The 21,691-nt window shown below is 54.2% G+C and overlaps 1 protein-coding gene across 1 annotated transcript in view; it reads right to left on the bottom strand.

Moving 5' to 3' along the window:
• ARRDC1 (arrestin domain containing 1) overlaps positions 1 to 10,329 on the bottom strand; it is a 36,313-nt gene extending 25,984 nt beyond the window's left edge. The window contains exon 1 of the mRNA XM_065854111.2: positions 10,106 to 10,329. Coding sequence (XP_065710183.1) covers positions 10,106 to 10,223 — 118 coding nt within the window. The 5' untranslated portion in view covers positions 10,224 to 10,329. The remainder of the gene's footprint in view (positions 1 to 10,105) is intronic.
• Positions 10,330 to 21,691: the final 11,362 nt, after the last annotated feature.

Below are 21,691 nucleotides of genomic sequence, written 5' to 3'. Positions count from 1 at the left end.
GAGCAAACTCCTGTTCAAGCCAAAGGCTTTTCTCCCTCGCAGAGCTGAGAGGTTTATTTATAGCATCACAGAGTTTATCAGCACACCGGCTGCCCTCGGAGGAAGACGGTCATCTCGAACATCTGGAAAAAAAATCCCTGGTTGAGCACGTTCGATAAGCCTGTCCTTGCACACGTTGGGCTGCAGGGGGAAAACAGCAAACAAGGCCACAGGGGCTACGGGAGGGGGATGGCCACATGTCACAAAGTCTGTGCCTTGGACCTGCCAGTCCTGCTGCCAAAGGCAACCGCAGCTCCTTAGCAACAGGCACGAAACGCTGCAGCATCCTTGTGCAGAGCCCGACTGATGGGCTGAACCCGTCCAGCCTGTTACCCCGATCCCCACCATGCTGCTGCCACAACCACCTCGCTGCTCACCAAGCACACTCCAAAAAGGACATCCCCAGCATCCCTTCTCGAAACTGCCTCTTGAAAACAAAATGACAAGTTTGGTGGATTTCTTTTAAAGCTTTAGACTGATGTAGATCCCAGTGCTGCTCTTCCAAATAGCCCGGGCAGAGAGGTGGGGAAGAATGGGGTCATTCTGCTTTGAGAGCCCATAAGGGCAGACAAAGTTGCACCCATGGTCTGGCAGGGACACACAGCTACACAATTATTGCCCCCAGCACCAGCCCACCCACCCCAGCCTCCCTGCTGGAACCAAGGCTCCCAACCAACACACCATGGGCTGGGGTGGGCAATACCCCTCGATGGTGGCTTGGGAGGAAGCGGGGAAGGAGAAAGTTGTACCTCAGACTGGTTTCGGGAGCAAAAATTCTTGCCCCATCCTAAACAAGTGGCAGCAGAATCACTCCACACGCCTGCTGCAACACACAGGGCTGGGGTCGATGATGCCAACCCTCGGGTCCACGTGCAAGGACAGTGACCGAGCACCAGCACAGCACGCTGAGGGACCAGCCCCTTCCTCCCAAGCCAGGATGGCAGACACAGACACCCCTGAGCGCTGGGAACAGCCCAATGAGACACAAGGCACTGCAGGAAACTGAGTGTTTGGCAGAGAGAGGCAGATCTCACAGCTCGCTACGGCTGTCTCCATGCCAGCCACCCACCCCAGCCGCACCGACAGCATCCACAGCCTCCGCTCCTAATACCCATCCCTCGGAGTATCGGAGGGGAAACGCAAAGAGGCTGCAGAGGAGCAGAAGGCTGGAGCAGATAGCGGCGGCGTTTCGTGTGGATCTTCAACCGCTCTGGTGTGTGAAGCCAACTTTCAGTCTTCAGAAACTTCTTCCTGCTTCTCCGCACAGAAATTCAGAGAGGGTCGGACTGATCTGTTTGGAGAACACTGTGCCTGCCATCCTTTCTAGAGCAGTGCTCAAGACTCGCTTCTGTTTGCCCCATCCACAAGGGAGCAGGCTGCACTTTTACTAGGACGGGACTGAGCTCCAGGCTTGCAGCAAGTCTCACGCTGGCCAAGAGCAGCTCAGCTTGTTACCCAGCAGATCCCAGCAGAAAACGTGCCCTCTCCTCCTCATCCTCCTTTCTGTACAGCTCAGCTCTGGTTTCAGCCCTGTCCTGAGCAGGGGCTGAGGCTCCCTGCCAGCACCAGCACATCCGAGCAGCACATGCAGCCAGAAACACCTCATATTTAGGATCTCAGCGAGGTCCAGGCAAGGTTTACTCACGATCCCCTGAATAAGGCAGATCCTAATTTACTGTCATCCTTCTCGAGGGATCTGGGCAACTTAAACTTGCCCCTGTGAGACTTGTGCAACCAAAGAAGAAAAAAAGAGCAATCAATGCCCTTCAAAGCAAAACAAGGCTGTACATACAGAAGCAGTCAGAGCATCCTAATCTTCAGTGTTCGGCCCCGTGGGAGGGGAATGCAGGTCCCCGCTGCCCTGCGTGGCGCAGAGCCAGCAGCTCGCCCCGGCTCGCAGGAATGCAGACGGAAGCCAGGACCTGCAGCTCTCAACACTTCAGCCAGCCAGGGACCACAGCCACGCTCCCTTGGGCTGAGAGGAACCTCTTTTTTAACAGCTCGCCCAAACTGAAATAGGTTTCCACCCAGCACTTAGCACTGCTTTAGGCCAAAGCAGTTAAGATATTCTGGTAAACTTGAGTTGGCTGTCTAAAAAAGGAAGAATTGGGCAAGAAACCCTACCACAGTCAACCACACAACGCTGCAGGTCCCCGGAGGCATTTGCTGGGTGCTTTAGGACCAGCCAGGTCCATGCTGTACCAAACTGCCCCTTTAAACTCATTAACAAACTGTTCTTTCCCAGCAAATGAAGCCAGGTATCTTGTCCCACCTCACTGGCAGAACAAGGTGCGATTCAACAAGGATCAGACAGGGAGGCTGAGCTCTCTGATGTCCTGGGAACACACCTCTGTTTGTGACCACAGCCAGCTCGTCTCTGTTCTTCCCACAGCCCGGAGCAGGTTTAACACGCTGTCCCCCCAGACAGCCCCTCTGCCGCAGGAGCATCGCCCCTCCGCGCTGGGTGCAAAAGCCGCTGCCGGCAGATAAACAGCCGACTGATCAGGTTTCTCTACTTACCACAAAGAGGTTGATTCACCAGAGCCTACTCCCTTTTCAGGCTTTTTCTAAATAAAGGCTTCAAAGAGTTCTGGAAATTCATGCTTAACAGGCTTACTGTAATTCCAGAGCACAAGGGCTCCTGTGGGCCAGACTCTGTTGCAGAACCGGGTCGCACATTTTCTTCTGAGGCCGTCAGACGTACTTGTCTAGGGGTTAAGGCTACAATAAGTCCTGTTGAGTGATGCTTATTTTGGGAGATCCTCACTGTCACTCAAAACATGGTCCGACACAGACTGCCTGGTCCTCTGAGCGACAGCCAGCCCTGCAGATGCAGTGCAGGTGCTCAGCAGAGGAGCTGATGCTCATCCATCCCCTCCTGGGGCTCCGGGGATGCTCCTGGGCACAAACTCGCCAGCACTCACTCCTTGTCCTCAGAGAAGAGCACTCACAAAGTCAGCTCAGCTCCCAGACGGCCAGGAAAAGGCCTATTCCAGGTTGGACACCCCCCACCATACACACCTGGGGCTAAAAGGATCCAGTACAGACAATATTGCCATAACCAGTTGTCCTGTGTCTCCAAGGGACTGAGGACTAAAGCAGTAAGTTCAGGACTGCTCAGCCATCCTGGAAACAGTGTGGGTGCAAGGGGTTGCAGTCAATATACAATAAGGGCAGAGCACAGGGGACAAGCAACCATGTGTAACCCTGCGTTAACGCTCGCCCACCCTGCTGCTCCGCTCCAGGGGCTGAGCCGGCAAGTCAGCAGCTGGAATTTGCTGAGACACCTCCAAGTGATTTAGCACTGCTGCAGCTCCAGGCACAAGCCCGGAGCCAGCTCCCTTTCTCTTCACAGAGGAGGTTTCAAGCGTCTTTTCCTGAAAAGCCTTATTTCTAAGCAGAAAAGCAACCTAGGAACCAGGGCAGGCAGGTTCTCTGGTGGGGGAGATCCCAGCCACCTCACCCCACCTGCTCCCCACTGAACATCTCGCACGCCACTGCGAGCTCTCGAGCGTTGCTTTGAGCTCTCAAGTGTTGCTTTTGCACATCTCAGTTGTCAGGAAATCCCCCTCCCCCAGCCCCAGCGATTTCGGAGAAAGCAGCCAGAATCCACTTCATTCTGCGTAAGAGCTGCTCCTATGATTTTCTTTGATGCCATTCAATGCAAGCAGCTGGATTCTCTATTTATAGCAAGATCATCACTTTGGGAAAATGACTTATGTTCTCGTTATTATCAGAGCACAAGATACATAACAAATCCCTGCTATGCCAGGAATGCTACAAGTTGGTAAGACAGTCCTCACAGTCAGGTTGGACACCTGCAGAGGTCCAAGCAGACAGAATACAGAGCATTTGGGACCGAGAGCTTTTCTCCCTGGAGATGCTGCCTTCTGAGCCAGTTTTATTCAAGTCTTATTGCAGGGAGGATTTGGGATTCAGGCGGGTGTGCTGGGGAGGGATGGACAGCAAACTGCTGCAGCTCCGTAACCTCTGGCCTGAGCTGCTGGAGCCAGGACAACCGAGAACACGGTTTCAATCAGCAGGAACAAAGGGTTGGAAGTTATAAGCATTAGTGCTCCAGAAATGATTCATGCTCCTTGGAAACAGCCCTTTTGCTACGGATATCTGGTAAAGTCAAATTTTTAACCAAGATTAAGGTGCTCAAAGGTCAGGGTGTTTCTTAAACTAGGCCTCCAGATAATTCCAGGCTGGCACTAGCTTGCCACCCTCCTCTTGTCAAGGGGGTCAAAAGCAGCATCCATGTCCTCTCTGCCATCATCATCCAGCATCTCAAGGTCCTGATACACCTGTGGGACTTCACTGAAGCCACTCATGGCATTGATCACCGCTCTGGACGCTGTACCTGATGCTGCACAAAGCGGTACCCAGGCACAGCTACCCACTGGCTGGTGAAAAGCCTCTACCACAAGCTTATTCACAGCAGAACACCCAGCTTGCACTTGCCACTGGCACCCCACCAGCTGGCTTTAACTGGCCAAAGAGTTAGGGGATGTGAAGTTGTCATTTAAAAGCCATCACAAGGGGACAGAAGCTACACATCTTTGTGGTCTGAAGCCATTTCACCTCCCGCTTCAGATCCTGGACACAACCCAAGGGCTCAGAGCACGCACAGACAACCATGCACAAGGCGAAAATCCGCTGACTGGCAGCAGTCTGGTCCTTTGCTCATTTTCTCCTCTCCTAAGCAGTTTGCTCTTCCACACAAGAGATTTGAAGAGTGACAGATTTTTAAGAGCAGCACAAAGAGGTAATTAACTTCCATAGCAATCCCTGTTGCCAGACTCCAGAGGTAACAACAGTAGCCTAAAGGCTGTACATTGGATATCTCAACAATCAGCCCTCAAGAAAAGAGGCACCAAACCAAACCCCAGCCCCTGGTGCGCTTGCCAGGCTGTTTCAGCAGCACTTGCCCCAACGCCTGGCAGAGCACTTTTCTCTATGCTTTTGCACAAGTGGGGCTGGCAGCAGCCTCGCAGCACAACCCAACCATCCCACAGCCTTTCTTCTCCTGGAAGAGCCTGAGCATCTCGTTCTCCAGATGGCAGAGGATGGTCCGCACGTCTGTCCTACTCTTCCTGGCTGTGACAGCCTCTAGCAAGACTTCGCCAAGTGGCAGCTACATGGCTTCTACAGATGGACTCCTTCCCAAGGGATGACTTTCAGCAAAAGGTATTGCACAGGCTACGACAGAGTGTGTCCCACACCTCCTCTGGCAGAGGGGCTGGCCCGATCCACTGCCCTCCCTGCTGCTCTCCATCGCCCAACCCTGCCAGGGATGGGGATCTGCCTCTGGAAAAGAGGGATGGAAACCAACAGACTCCATCCTTGCAGCCAGGGAGCCTCCCTGCTGCCTACCTGCCTGCAGCCCTGAGCGACAAGCTCCAGCGCTGCACTGCTCCAGGGAAGGAATATGCACCCGCACCCCGTTTGTCACACTTGGAAGCAAATCAGACAGACAGAACTCCGCTCCACTTGTTCTCCCATTTTGTTAAACAAGAGATGGGAGGTCGTAGCACGTCTCCTCGCCAAGGAAAACGGCAAAGCGAGCTTTTCAGATGAGCACAAGTGGTGCGCGGGCGGGGGGAGCAGCAGAGGGAGGCACACACTGCAGCGACAGGAGACACAAAACAATCTCGTGATTAGTTATTGACTCCAGAGGAGTTGGAGCTCTAGCAGCGAGCCAGCCAGGAAAGCAAAAATCCCTCTTTTGTTCCACAGCCTCAGACAGACTTGGCCACACAGTTCCCTGCTGTCTCACTCCAGACAATGAGAAAAGAAAGTTAATCCACTTCCCCATAGCTGGAGCCATCCAGCCTGCCGGAGCGAGCCTGTGGAACGACATGCGAGCATTCCTGTGCATCAGCACCAGCCTCGCCGCGTCCTGGTGCCCACCAGCGCTAAGGGATGCCAGGCAGCTTGAGGATCTCACCAGGCACTGCTGGTGTTGCCAGAGATAGTGACAGCTTTGGGTCCAAACCGCGCTCCCTCGCACACCGCACCCCAAGGCAGAGACCAGTTCTGGGGTCCCTCCTGTCCCAGTGATGTATTAATATAGGTGCCAAGCACAAAAATATCAAATCCACCCTTATAGAAGACAAACTTCCATGTCTGGACGGAGCAAGCTTCAGACTTATTGACCAGGGACTAAATCCATCCTTTCAACATCACTTTGCTAAGCAGCCCAAACCACAGCCTGTCTGCAGGAACAACACCTTCCTCCGTTTCAGAGGTTAATTGGTGCAGAGGATCGTGGTCAACACAGTCGTTCAGTGTCACCTCTTTCCTCCAGGAAGGGCACAGGTTACACACGCGTCAGATCCACCTTACATGTCAGCCAAACCCAAGCTTCTCCCCACTGCCTTCCTAGGGAAACACAAGTCATCTTTTAGTTCGGACACGACTTGGGATTCGAGTGACCTGCTTTTCAATCTCCTCCTTCACCACCAGCTTTCTCGGTTCTCCATTTGAGATGTGAGAATACTTACTACATCTAAGATTAGAGAAGGAAATTATGATTCACAGCTGCTCTGCAGAAATGGGAATTATGAACCTGGGTACTTCTAGAGTGCGAACAGACGTAGGTACTTGTGTCTGGAGCTTTGTAGTTCAAGGGAGTGATTTTAAAGTCAAGTCATCAGTGCATAAACCTAGACAGCTAAATAATAGAGAACAGCAAAACGCTGGAATCTGCTCTGGAAAGCACTTGCAGTTTCTTTAGTCTTAGTGACCCAGGAGAGAGGGCTGTTATTTTAACATTACAGCTCTGCCTGCGAGAAGCCTCGCTGAATGGCAGGCAGCACGACTGAAATAATCTGCATGGCCCCTGGACGCCGCAGAGTTGAGAGGAAAGTGCTCCAGAATCCCGGAGCAGCACGAGCCTTTGTTCCAGCTCACTCCTGCCAGCAACCGGCGCTGCCTGCCCTGCTTGGACAGAACTTATTTCCCTCTTCCTTCCCCCCAAATTAACGCCATCTCCAGCTGTCTCAGCGCCAGCTTCCTGTTAAGATTAATTATTCTTTGTACACCCTTGTTTGATGATTTACCCAGCAGGCCAGGCACAATGATTGGGAATTCTGCATTCCCATCAGCGCTCTCCCTTGAGGCTCGCAAGTTTTCAGGGAAGGGCCTTCACCCCGGCACAGACACGTGTGTCTGCCCAGAAGGTCTATGTGGGTCTCCAAAGGCCAGTTGTCATTTGTGACACTGCCACATGGTCAGCTGAAGATGATGTGCTACTGAACAGCCTTTATTGTTAGTCACAGGGCTGGCGAGGAAGCCAGCGTAGGTGGGAGCATTTATGATCCTGAAAGGTGTGTCTCCAGTTACACTTTCCTATGACCCAAGGTTTCCAGTGTGTTTAGCAAGGCAGAAGGAGCTTGCTTTGTTTGCATTGTCCACCTTTCAGAAGCTGCAATTTCCAACAACCATAAAACAAGCTACCGTGTGAAGTAGTCATCTGCAGGCTTGTTTGCATCTGCCATCTCCAAAACCACAACACTGAGAGCCACCAGCACACCGGACTGGTCCAGCTGAGGAGATGGAAAGCACCGAGTCTTGTTGCTGTAGGACACAGTGCAGCAGGTGAGGACTTCGTGTCTTCTCCTGAGAGCTCTTTGTCACTCATTGCTGGTCACAGAAGGCGTAGGCGTATATACTATATAACACAAACTGATGCCACCTACCTCTCTCCACACCCCAGCAGAAAGCACCAGCACATCAGAGGTTGTCTGATGTCTCTGCTGCTGAGCTCGTGGAGCTCAACCAGACTCTTTAAGACCTCTTTCCATAAGTAGTTGTCTGCTGTCACACCAAGAAGGATGTTTCAGCAGCTACACAAGCCTCCTGCTGAGGGAAAGACACTTCCTGCAGTCAGAAGGAGAGGGAGCCCATCTGAGAGACCACCAGCCCCAGCATGGAGGGTTTACACACCAGAGACCATAAGATACAGAGCAGCAGGGAGGACACACAGCAAAGAGTCACCTTGTGCTGCTCTGCAGATGTTGGTATCACACCCGACGTGACTTATTTGGGCAGGTTCAGACACCAGTTATGGAAAGTTTCTGCCCCAGCTGGTGAAGCCAATTCGCAGGGACCTCAGCCCAAAACAGCTGCTCCGGTCACCTCTGCACAGAAGCAGAAGGAACAGCCACACACAGCCCACCTCAGATTTTGGCTCAGTGCTTCTGCCAGCTCTCCCAGAGCCCTGCTTCACTGTCCAGCTTCTTCCCAAAACCCCTGCATTAGCATCAAACACCAGGTCCAAGAACAAAACCCCTCCTGGCTTCAGGACCTGACCCTGAAGTTTCAGAGTGAAAGCAATGAGGAAGCAGAAAGAAGGTCTGGAACAAAGAGACACCTTCCTCCTTCCCCACAACAACCAGCTGCAGCGCACCGGGAAGCAAAGGAGATCTGGTGTAGGGTAGAACCTGGCAGCTCCTCTCCAAGATGGGAGTTGTAGAGGCAACACCAAAGCGTAACCGCAGCCAGCTGGCAGCACCAGGGGCCAGCACAACCGAGCCCTTCGAGGCCAAACACTCTCGTCTCGCCTAAGAGGTGCCTTCAGGAGCAGGGGTGGGAGTCAATGGGATGGGCCAAGGACAGAAGTCAGCCACAGTTTGTTATGGACATCTTTGTTGGAAGAAATATTGCTGGGAATACCCTCCGATGAGAAAATACACTGGATGTGCAACTGTTTTGCTCAGACAGGAGTTAAACAGGCTACAAGTCTGCACTTGTCCTAGATATTTTTTTCCTGAGAAAGCTTCCAAAAGGCTATTGCAGACAACTGGGAGAGGTGCTTGCGAAAGCAAGACACGGGTGAGCATAGGCACCATCATCCAGGCTGACATCTCTGTTCAAGAGACTTCACATTTTCCATTGTTTGGTCTTTTTTTTCCCCCCCAAATCACTTGTTAGAAAGGACAAAGCAAGCAAGACAACCTCAGGGAAAACAGCAAATCAGTTTGCATTTCCATGGCTCTGAGAACCAAATGAACTTGTAAACCCAAATTACTTCTCTAGGGTGGAGGAGCAAGTTCCCAGTTGGGAAGATCTGTACCGAGCAGCTCATCTCCCCCGGTCCACCCCTGTCCCCCCACCCTGACCGGCTGCACCAGCCAGCAACAGGGCCTGGGTCTCACCTGGAGTAACAGCCACCCACACACCCCCAACACAGCAGACTGCAGGCAGGCACTGACCCTGGCACACACAGGACCTGGACGCCTCCCAAACTGATACTTCCACAACTCAAAACGTTCAAATTCATTCGAGACGTTACGAAACGGTTGCTCGCCGCAGCCTGCGCTCGCAAACCAGCGCTCAGCCCTCCTGCTGCGGCAGGTGCAGCCGCCAGCCAGGACATCACATCGCCCGTCTCCTCCTCGCCTCCTCCCACATAAAACGTGTTTCGGTGCCCGGTGGTACCCAGGAGCACAAGGGCCCGGTGTTCAGGGGCCACCACCACGGCCATGCCGGGAGCCCAGGGAGGCTGCAGGGCTCCGGGAAGGGCTGGACACGGGGACCAGGCTCCTGTGCCCGCGGTACCACCGCCCTGGGCACCCACCAGCTTTCGGAGGGTTCTGTGAAACAAGTCTGTGCTGGTTTGGTTTCGTTTTGGTTGTTTGGTGGTTTTTTTGGGGGGTGGTGGTTTGGGGTTCTTTTTTGTTTGCCTTTTTTTCTTTCCTGGGGGGTGTGGATTTTTTGTGGGATGGGAGCAAAAAGTAAGAGGAGGAAATCATTCAGCAGGTTGCTCGATCAGCCCCGCCGCTCCGCTCCCCAGCCGCCTCACGGCAGCGGCGGCAGAACCGAGGTGCGAGCCCGGAACACCCGCTCCACAGCGCCCAGGGGGGAAGCGGCTCCTCCCCGCGAACCCCCAACCCCGGCACCGGCCCCACGGCCGAGAGGACCCCGCACTCCCAGCGCCCCACGGGCTTCCCCGCTAGCGCCGCGGCGGAGCCCCGGCCCGGCCCACCCGGCCCCGCCGCCCGGGGGAGGCGGGCAGGGGGCTCCCCCAGCGCGGGAGGCGTTGGGCAGGCCGCGGGCTCACCTCGGTACTGCAGCGAGCCCGACAGGCGCACGGTGACGGTCCCGGCCAGCGGCTCTCCGGGGCTGTAGACGACGCGGCTCTCACTCAGTCGGATCTCGAACAGCTGCACCTTCCCCATGGTCCAGCGCCGTCCCGACTGGCCCGGCCCGCTCCGCCGGCAGCGCTACCTGCCGCGCCGCGCCGGCCGCGACGTCCCTGCCCCGGCGGGCGGCCCCGCCCCGGCCCGCCCCCTTCCGCGCTGAGGGGCCGGGGCGGGCCCGGGGGGAAGGGGCGGCCGGTAGAGCCGGGCTGTGAGGGATAGAGCTGCTTGTGGAGGCGGGGTGTGGGGAGAAGGGGCCGGCTATCGAGCCGGGGTGTTAGGGAAAGGGTTGCTTGTGCGGCCGGGGTGTGCTGGGAGGGAAGGAGCGGTTATGGGGCTGGGCTGTGAGGGAAGGAGCCGGCTGCCCTGCCGCGGCATGGGGCCATCTTGCCTCCCGCTGCTCCTTCTGAGCTGATCTCCTCCTCCTGTAATTCTCCCGGCCCAGCTGTCACCTCCCCCCCACCCTCCTATTTTTATAACTCAAGTCAGTTTTAATTATCTAGCGAGAGGTAAATAGAGGGGTCCCGAGTTCTTCTCAGGGTGGCAGAGCCTGGAACGGGCTGCCCATGGGGTTGTGGAGTCTCCTCTGCAGACATTCAAACCCGCCTGGACACCTTCCTGTGGAACCTCAGCTGGGTGTTCCTGCTCCATGGGGGGATTGCACTGGATGAGCTTTACAGGGCCCTCCAACCCCTGACATTCTGTGAGGGGTAGACAACTGCCCCATGCTCCCCACAGATCAGTGGGGTGAAGGTGCGTGACCAGCCCGGGCACCCCAGGGAGCTGGGGGTCAGCAGCACATCACACTTGCTGTGTTCTCCCCCTCTCAGCGCTGCGTGACGGTATAAAAAACATCTGTAAAACCCACACCAAAGGCAGCGCTGGGGGAAGGCACCTCCCGGAGAGGCCTCCCGGCTGCTGACAAGGAGGCTGCATACACGTGCAGAATGAATAAGTGTAAAATGGGCTGTGTATCCACAGCACACACCCACCTGGACCTGGCTGGACAGACAGACATCCTCTCACAGACCTACAGTGACGGCAGCCTGGGCACACAAAGCTACGGGACACTCCTTATGGTGCAATGTAAAACCCCTCAAAAAGCACCAAAGGAGTTTGTGTATTCCCAGCGCACAGGGCTCCTGCTGGGAAGCTCTTTCAGGCCCCCCCTGCTCCGTGATGCTTAAAAGCTACTTCTTATTTTTCCAGCCTGCGTGTAGTCACAGGCAACGCACACCCCTGCGGTCTCGTGCCAAGGCTTTCAGCAGCTCATCTCCCGCGGGGCGAACCCGCGGATGCATCCGCACACCGCTCTCCTTGTGCTGCCCTTAGCTTGTGTTTTGCCAGGCTACGCACCCCCATTTTCTCCGGTCTTTTTTTGTGTAAGATGAGCCTGCAGCTTCTTTTATCAGACTCTGGAGCCTCTTTTCAGCTCTGCCAGCAGAACACAAACGGCAGGAGGTGACAGCAACCTGCGCTACAGCAGATTTTACTGATCCATCTTCCCCCATGGATGGTGGCTTTGTGCTGGGTCAGCACTGGCACCCTTGTCACAGAGGGGGACAACTCAGAGTGAAAAATCCCCTTCACCAAATCCAAGCCATTCGTGCTGCACCGCAGCTCTCCAGACACAATGAGATTTACACGCCTTGTTTGCAGAAAAGTTAATTTTAAACACAGTGAAGTTGCTCACCCAAGGTCACAATGTGAATCTAAAGGATTCCTGCGCCAGGAGCCAAACAAAGGCACCCAGGCCGTGGCTGTGCTCGCTGTGGCACAGCTACAGTACTGCAAGACACCAACGTGGGAGCCCCCTCGCGACATGGCCGGCAGCGATGCCACACCATTAATCCACCCCCCCGACCGTGACTACACCACAATCTGCAGTTTGTAAGATATAACTAGATGGGTATATTTCAATATATTTGATGCCTGCGGCACCAGGGCACCTGCCATTCCCTGTGCGTGACCCAGGGGTGCTGAGTTCAGGAGGGTTTTACTCATTGGAGCCAAACGTGTCTTTGCATTCCTGCCTCCCTGCTCATCTCCATGCGCCCCAGAGTCACCCCTGTTATCTAATTACATGCGCAGTCACCAGCACTGACATTCAGACTGGGTAAAAAGAAGCTAAGGATGTTTAGTAAGCTGCAAAAGATTCACTTTCCTGCTATTTTGGACCATTGTTTTTACTTAAAATTGTTCTGAAGGGTTTGTTCTAGTGATGGGAAATCTCACTTCCTCTGGGTTCTGTCTGCTCTCCCTTCCTCCTTTTTCCTGTATTAAAGGGGAAATTTTTAAAAAGAGAAAAGAAAAAGAAACATCAAGCCTGGTTTTACAACAAAATTCTCCTTTCCGATGTCACCGTGCTCCCCTGGCTTCAAGGAACATGGCATTTCTTGACAAAGAACAGAGTAATTATAAGAAAAAACACAAAAACATTTATCAGTAAAACACTCCCACTGGCACCTGAGCCCTGCTCTGCCTGCAGCACAGATGAGCTTCAGCCACCTGACTGTGCCTCAGTTTCCCCCGCACTGGACATGATCTTCTCACCCAGCAGGGCCGAGCTGTGCCCGGGACCCAGGAGTCCTCGGGGAAGCACCGCGGAAATGCCTGGGAATACCTGAGCCGTGACTGTGAGCGGATTTAATGACGTGAACGCTTCTGGGTGAGGCAGCAACACATTACCCCCGGGGCAATTTGTAGTTCGCTGGATCATTTCCACTCACTCTGTTGCTTCCGAATACGTGGGTGCTGGGGAGATGGCCCAGCCTTGCGGGGTGCTGCCCAGCACCCTGGGGACGCTCCTGGCCTCCCCTGCTCTCCAAACCCTCTGTTACAAGCAGATGAGGAGTCTTTCTCACTTTTGCTCTTCCAACCTCTCCCCCATCCTGCTGCAGGGAGCAAGCAAGTGGCTGAGTGGGGGATTTGCTTTCTACTGGGCCAGCCCACTGCACCCTGTAAGGTCAAGCAACGAAACATCTGTGTTGGAGGAAAAGATAAAGCAGCAGCATGGCCAAAGAAGTTGGTTTCTTAAGCTTCCCTTGGACTAAAATACACATATATGAACAGCACGCCCATGGAGGGCTCACTGCTGATATAGTTACGCTATATACACCACTGCTAACTATTTTATATACCTATATATGTATATAAAATCCACAATACCAGCATATTTATACTACGCTTATGTTTATTACCTTTCCAAATCAGCTCCCTGGTTTACTCAGCTGATCAGTCAACCACGTCATCCAGTACAAGCAGCAACACCAATGACTCGTTATTGTTGGGCTGGCACCTTTCACCCGTGCACACACAGTGTTGTTCAGCCACACCTGCCTGCACACCCGCCCTCTCCTTGGCCAGAGGCCATGGCCAAGGTCCCCATCTCCTCCTTTCTGTGGGTGCAGGGGCTGCGGGCTGGTGAGGCAGCTTCCCTAAGGGCACGGGTGGCATCAGGGCTAAGTGTCCCACCTGTGGTGTACAAAGCCCTGGGATCTTAATGTCCCAGGGCTCTGCAGCAGCTCCTGGCTGCTCCTGGACCAGCATCTCCTTGGTACACCCCATGGTCACACCAAGCCTCCCAGATGGCAGGGCCACCAGCCGTGCTCCTGGGGGCAGTGAGAAGAGCATCTAGTGATCACGGCGCTGCAAGGGGGCCAGGTGGCATCTTTGGGCTCCATCCCATGGATGCTTCATGACCCTGTATCCTGAGACAGTGTTCCCGGCCTCATTCAAGGAGTGAGGGGAAAAAAATATATATGAGGCTGTAATAGCATAATAAAAATCATCTGCTTACCCTCATACTGTATGCCCAAGCACAGAATATATTGGCTGAGGCATCTCTACCAGAGAGATGAGATCGCTCTTCACAAAGGGACAACCCCCTCTGCCATGTCCCTTGCAAATTTGCTTCTGCTGCTAACACGCACTCTTGCTTTTTAGTCTGACTTGGGCCGGCTTCAGCTGCTGGTTCCTCTTCTGTCTTTCTCTGACATTAAAAAGTCCTTTAGTGCCAAGTGATTTCTCCGTGTGATGGTACTTACACACCAAAAATCAAGAGACCTCCTTGATAAACTGATCAATTTGAGCCCTTCACATCTCTCCCTGTAAAGCATTTTCTTCAGCCTTTGTGTTATTGTGCTGGCTTGTGTCTACACAAGCCCACGTACTGGCATTTGTGTGGAGATGGAAATCTGCATGCTGGAGCAGCCTCCCTTGTACAGATACATGCACACACAGGAGTGGATGCTTTAGAGTATTTATCCTCAAGCGCACACAAAGGTACATGCAAGCCCTTGAGCTCACATCACTAGAGGCCAGATGAGCATCCACAGGTAACACAAAGGTGCCCCTGACCTGTTTTCCTCCCATAGATTAACCCTCATCTGTGGGGAAGGGGGCTGATTCAGGGCCATCCCTCCCAAACTCCTCCCTTTTAATCTTCCCCTCAAGCCATGAAGGAAGATGAGGGCAGAGATCAAGCCCTCAGCTGAGCCCCTGCGGTGTCATCCAGCTGGCACCCATCCCCTTCACGTGGGTGCTATTGCTTTAATCAGCTAATGCCCAGCCAGTACCTGGCAAGCCTCACTAGAAAATCCTTCAAGAGAAGCAAGGCATTAATTACTGTTATTATAATTCTAATCGCACTGCCTGGATTTCTGATCTCTTCTTCGCTGGCAGAGCCCCTGTTGCTCAGCGTGGGATGGGGAGGAGGATGGCACAGCAGGACCGTGCCCCGCTGCAGACTCGCCAGAGATGGGCCATCCCATCAGCCGCTCCCATGCAAAGTCCACCATATCACCTCCTGCAGCACTTTCACCCAAATCCACTCAGTTCTTTCCAGAAATAGCTGAGGAGCACTCCCACACTGCTGGCTGTGGTGGAGATAACCTCCAGAGAGGCAGTGATGAATACTCAGGGGCAGAAAACAGCACCCATGATGAGACCACCACAGCCACCAGCTAGAGGAGTGTGCCTGTGTGGCCCAGCAGCCCCCTGCCAGAATTAGTTTGCTCAACAAACCCAGATATCCCACTTCTAGCTGATAAAAAGCTGTGGGATGGACCCTGCCCTAGATGCCAGGCACAAAAACCTCCAAGAAATCCCCCAGCCCTCCACACAGCCCAGGGAAGTGTCTGGGGAGAGGAGATGGTGCACCAAGGGTCGTGTTAGCAACCCAACCTGAGAGCCCTGGGGTGGGGGCACCCCACAGCACCCAGGCTCCTCTCCCACCCCTGGCTGCCTTTGCCAGCTCACTGAGAATCCCACTCCCTCTCTCAGCACACATCTTTCAACTCCTGCCAGTAGAAACACTTCATTCTCCTGCTCATCATCAGTCACTCCATGTGTCCAGCACAAAAAACATCAAACCCCAGCATGGAGAAACATGTCCCAGCAGCTACTCCCACAGGAAAACAGAGAACAACCATCTTGGCACATGCTGAGTGGGGTGTCTGAGCCAAAGCACGTCTTGGTGCTGGGGCAGACACATCCAGAGGACCAAGGCTCAGGGTGACACTGACCCCTTGCCCACACCTGCTGCTGCAAGTGGCTCCAGCAGCATGAGCAGCCCACACACAGTGAAACAGCTCAGGGTCCCCTTCTGAACAAACACACACCTCCCAAGCATAAGGTTCATCTATCTGTGGAGCCCCTTCCCATCATAGGACCACACGCCAGCAGCGCTGACCCACGGACACCCCACAGGCTGAACCCAAAAGCCACCAGAGCCCGGTGTGCAGCAGTTAATCTCTGAGCCCATGCTGCTGCCAGAGCCGTGCTCTGCCCCAGGGCACCCTCACCGGCTGAACATTTTTCTTTGTGAAGTAATGCTCTCCAAAAGAGATCGTTGGCTGGCTGCATCATGGGTGGATGCTGGGTGGAAAAGCAGGGGGCACAGGTGTCCCCCACCACTGTACCTTGCTGTCCATACCCCTGCTCGTCCCAGCTCTCACCCCCTGCCCACAGCACAGCTGTTCCAGGATTGCCCCTCATGCAGTATTTCCCTTTCCACAGTCATCATTGATTTGGGTTTCCATGACCTAATACACAAGACTCAAAGGTCGCTGGTCTGAGGCCAGCCAGACTTGTCACGCAGCAGGTGAGTCACATCTGACAAACCTGCCTTGGCTGGAGCAGGAGTTGTCATTAAAAAGTCCTCCAGTGTCACAACATGAGCACTGTCTGTCCCAGCCACAAGTCAGTACCATGCTGCTCACAGGAGGAGCTGATGGAGACCCTGCCCGTGCTAGAATCACGCGCTGCACGTCTCCCACATCTGTGCGGCACTGCCAGCTGAGCTGGTGGCAACTAAAGTGGTTGAAGGTGGGTCTAAACCCATTTTCACCAAGTGACCAGGCAACAATGATGTTTGTGCAGCCGGTTGCTTTGTGGTCCTTGTATTGGGCTGGTTGGCAAAAATCAAACCCACTGTGCCCAGGGGAACACAAGCAGAGGACAGAGCAGCTCGTGACAGGCTCTAGGAGCAGCTCCTGAGATACCGCACCTGCCAGCAGCCCCGCAGAGGACAACTGTCCAGCCCACCAAGCGGATCCATTGTGGGTGCAGGGTGGTGACAGAAGAAAATACACATGATTTTGGTGTGGCTCAGGGCTGGGCCTGGGTGCAAAATCGCCCTGGGGAAGCCCCTGGCATCTGCACCATGAAGGCAAAAAGCTGTCGGTAGCTGCTTTGTCTCCACACCTCCCTTGCTGGTGGGAGCTGAGCCTGATGACCCTGTCTGCATGACCCTGTCCTCTCCCCCCACACTGCCTCTGTGGGAAAACCTGCCGGGCTACAGTCACCCAGTTCACCCACAGTGTCAGCTGAAGCCACTGTGCCACCCCTGGGACTGTCCTGGCTCAGCGTCCCAAAGGGACTGAGAGGCAGTGGTGAGAGCCTCCAGCACCCAGGGAGGTAGGAGGGTGACACCTGGCAGCAAAGAGGCAGAGAAACATGCAGGGAGTGCAGAGCACACGCTTGAGAGAGCCACACATGAGAATGTAGGAGTTTCACCCATTATACAAAAGCCAAGGGCAGATCAGTGTGTTAAAACAGCACAACTAGTCAGCACAGAAAGGCAGCTCAGGACAGACACACTAGTGAGCTATGAACAAGACCTGATGGCCTGTCCCTTCCCCAAATGCTGGGGAGACAGGAGAAGGACACGCTGGAGGACATGGTAGGCACTGAAGAGCTGGTGTAGCAAGCCATGGGACCCTTATGTGAGGACAAGTATGGAAAAGGTGCTATGCCTACTTTCGGACAGTTAACAGAATGCTTCAGCTCCCTTGAACATGTGGTGGAAACATTCCAGGCACAGTGTGGGTCCATATCCTGGATTAAGTACCACAGAGAAGACAAAAGTCACCCTAGTCAAATCTCCCCAGATTTATTTTATTCACCACCCTTCTAGAGGCTGGAGTTTGCATCATGGATCAGCTGCTGCCAAATCTGTCACAACTTTCACTTTCCCTCAACTACAGCATCACAGTTGTATTTCCCCACCTTCCCTCTGAGCTTGAGGTGCTTTAGGGCAAACCCAGTTCTTTCACCAGCAGCTCTGTTTCCCAACAGCACCCATCACCTTTGCACACCCCTCCCATGGGCAAACAATCCCAGCCCAGCTCTACCCACAGCTATTTTTACAGAGTCCTCCTAAAACGTGCCACACATCGACATTTCAGCCACTAATACAGCTACGCCAGCACAAATACCTCCTGCAATGTGAATCAAGGCCAACAAATGCATTTGATCTTTGTTTTCACAGCTATGAGGCCAGAGCAGCACCAGAATAAATCACTTTATTTGGGCTACAAGCATTTCTCCACCAGACCCTGCCCAACAAGAGCACAGCTACAGCTCGACCTGTCCCTGCTTCCCTTAGCAAGCTCTGCTGTTTGATTTTCACCACTTGCAACCCAAGCACCTGCATTGCTGCAAAGAGCTTCAACAAAATGGGCTTGAAAAAGACAAAGCCATTATGGCAATAGCATTTCATCATCCTCCACAGAGCGTTCCTGCTCATGATATCCCATCACTGCCATCGCTTCTCAGCGACTGCAGGCAGTAAAGATTGAAGAAGAAATTGAATTCCCCAGACTCAGTTTGTCACTGGCTGTCCCCACACACAGTCAGGGGACTCCTCTGGTGGAACACCCTGTGGGGTCCCATCTGCTGGTTTCCCAGCTCCTCAAATGGGTGCCTGTGCACAAGGTGTCACCATGGGGAGATGACCCTGCGCTGGAAATGTGGCCACAGCCCTGCAGGGACGGTCACTGTGGCAATGCAGAGCACGTGCTGTCCCACCCCAAGGGCAGCCAGAGGAAGCTTCAGGCTATTATCCCTCTCTCTTAAGCCTGGCAAATACCAAGGCCGCATCCTAGAGGCCATTAACCAAGCAGATGCACAGTGACACTGCAAAAGGCGGCACAACAGAGGTGGATCTGGTGAGGAATGTGGTCCTCCAGCCGCAAAGTCTGCATTCCCCCACCAGCAGGGCCTGAGAAATCAGCTGCGGTTCCGTAGCTCAAACACTCTGGCACAGATTAATGTGCCACCTCCCTCCTCTACACCAAGCACCCTGGTTTTGGGGATCACCAGTCCCCAAGGACCCTGCAATGAATAAGTTTTAGTGAGCACTTACAAGGAGCACCACAGAGGAGATTCCCCTACCCCACCCCAGCAGACACTGCCCTGTAACACCTACACCCCATAGCCCCCTACAGCCCTTTGTACACCCCCCCACCCATCAGGGCACAGCAAGGGCCACAGGGCCCCTAAAGCTCCAGGAAGCCAGGAGGGACCCTACAGCTACAGGGCAGAGCCTCACCAGCAAGGACCAGTCCCTCTGCTCCCCATCATAGCAGATCCAGGGATGATAGGAACATTCAACCAGGAATCAGGACCATCAGAAATGTTCCCCACAATGAGGCAAGTCCAAAATCAAGCCCAAAAATCTAAGCTGCAGTTCAGGATCAGCAAAGGTAATCAGGGTGAGACACATCCTGGTGATCTGGCAGGTGTACAGCAAGAAGACCAGTCGGGCTGAGACATCAATCCATGAGTTAAGTTCTGGATGACCAATGCTGAAGACCAACATTCCTCAATACAACTCAGACAGGGACTGGTGGCCGAGGCAAAGCTTAAATGCACCCCCATGGCCCAATGGCCCAGGTGAGGCTGCTCAGGGCCATTAGCACCTGTTATTGCCCTGACAGCTCCTGCCCCCACCCAGCTCCCCTGTAGCCCCCAGGCTGCAGCTGGTAGGGTGCTTTTGGTAGCTTAGCTGTCCCTGCTCACCCACCACACTAGGTCTGGGTGCTCAGGAGGGGTCCTGAGTGCTGGGGAGAGCAGAGATGGCTGCTGCAAGTCATTAAAGTTTATGGACACCGCTCTAGGGAGACCTGGGGGATCTGGATTCTTTGCAGACCTTTCTCAAGCCAACCACCAAGCTGCTGCTGTGGGCTTCACGGCATTGCTGTATGAAAAAGTCCTGTCTGTGCAAAGCAGCAGCATCTGCTGCAGCAGAGGGCATCAAGGCACACGCTGCCCTGCCCTTGCCAGGGGACTGGGGACTCTGCCCATCCCAGTGTGGCCAAAATGAGCAGGGATGGTCCAGTCCCGTGGGGGCTGGTGGGAACATGGGACCGATCTGCTCTGCACACTTCCAGCCTCTGCTGCTTTCTGTCCCAGGAGGAGGAGGGCAAACCCGCTGGCTCCTCTTACACCCAGTTGCAAGCCTCAACTTGCCCTCCAGCCACTCGCCGTGAAGTCACCGAGTGTCCCTATAAACACCCCCAAACCCGGGGTGCTGCCAGGGGCAGTGTGTCATTCCTGACTGCGCTTCATTGCATCATCCAGGTGCAAAGCAGGTGGGAAACGTAATTGCAAGTGCTGGGCCCATCTAACCCCCCCAGACTAAATCCCCCTTGTTTTGTGGATGAGGTAAATGACCGTCTGCTCCCAGTGCCCTGCCATGGCAACCAGCTTTCCTGGAAAGTCTAATTGCTGCATCTTCCCAGCAGTGAGTGAGCAGCAGGTCTCCAGCAACCTGCGTGACACCTTCCCTGCACAGAACCTGTGACTGAGCCCCACGCTCGAAAGCGGAGAGGGTTTTTAGCGTCGGCGATGCCACATGGGTTGGTGACATAGATGAGAAAACCCATTGTGCATTGCCAGGTTACTGGCTGCGTTGCCCTGTCAGCAAGACGCTGCTGTCACCTGGGGTGTCCCCAGGGACATCAGAAAGTCACCTTAGCCCACCCCGAGCTAAGGCTGGGCTGCTGGGGCTCTTTCATCCCATCCTTTTAGGGACTAAACTGAGCTGAAAGCAGCAGGACACAAACCCAGCCTGGGGGAGGTTGACCACCCACCCACCAGCCGGGCTCCCTGGGAGTGAGGTGCGGTCTGGGGGAACCACGCAGGGGTAGTGGGGGCCAGGACCAAACACCCCTCAGCCAAACCTCTCCCTAAATCTTCTCCTGACACATTGGGTGCCACTGCATGATGCTGGTCCCCCCTCCAGTTGTGGCCGCATTTCAACAGCAAATTGCTGGTAATGAGCCGTGTCTCTCTATGAGCTGAGAGCCTTCGAGATCAAAGATGCTCTTACACAAAACCAAAATATTATCACTGGCCTTTAAAGGCCAGACTAAGCTTCTGAGGGACAAAAATTCAATTTTCTGTAGGTCTAATTTGAAACCATTTTAATGCTCATTAAGATAGAGAGACCCGAGCAGATTGTGCAGGCTGGAAGACAGAGAGGGGGGGAAAAAAGAAGTTATTGACATTTCAGATTAGGTCTTTATTCTACCCAGAGCTCCCCACTTCTGGCCAGCGGCTTTGAGTAATGCTATTGTTAGCATCAGAATTGTAATTCTAATGTTCTTTTTATAACCTACTTGGAAAAAAATATCCTGAAGGCCTTGACTGAATGCAAAGTAATGGAATTTATTGTGATGAAAAGAGATGTGGAGACGGAGAAACCTGCAAGCCCCTGTGCTGTTGCTCCCTGTGATGGGGTGGTCACGATGCTCACCCGCCCTGGGTGTCCCCCTCTGCATCACCTTGTAGGGTGCTCAGTGATGGGGGGTGAAGGAGGAGACCACGGTGTGTGTCCTGGTGTGGCAGCGGAGCCGTCTGCTGGGTCACAGCCCTGGGGACAACTGTCCCGAGGGTAACGCACCCCTGGGCAGCACCCGGCTCTGTGCCCCCAGCTGAGGGGTGGGATGGGGACAAGAAAGAGCCCAAAGGGGGATTTAGTTGCCCCTCTCTGTGAGCGCTGGTGTGGAAATGCAAGATTGGGTCAAAGCAGGTGTGTCTGTCCAGAGGGCGAGAGTGTAGGGTGGTCGCGGCGGGGGCGGGGGGAGCGCGATCAGAGCATCAAATAAGGGACCCAACTCCGATTTAGAAACAAGATTTTTGTCACCAGCCCCTCCGCCCTCTCCCAGCAACGACCCGGGGCCGGGGGCGGCAGAGCCGGGGGCGGCAGAGCCGGGGGCGGC

Source organism: Patagioenas fasciata, chromosome 20, assembly GCF_037038585.1.
Source record: "Patagioenas fasciata isolate bPatFas1 chromosome 20, bPatFas1.hap1, whole genome shotgun sequence".
NCBI classification, from domain to species: Eukaryota; Metazoa; Chordata; class Aves; order Columbiformes; family Columbidae; genus Patagioenas; species Patagioenas fasciata.
Note: the sequence above shows the minus strand (reverse complement) of the source record. Positions and strands in the feature narration are given on the sequence as shown.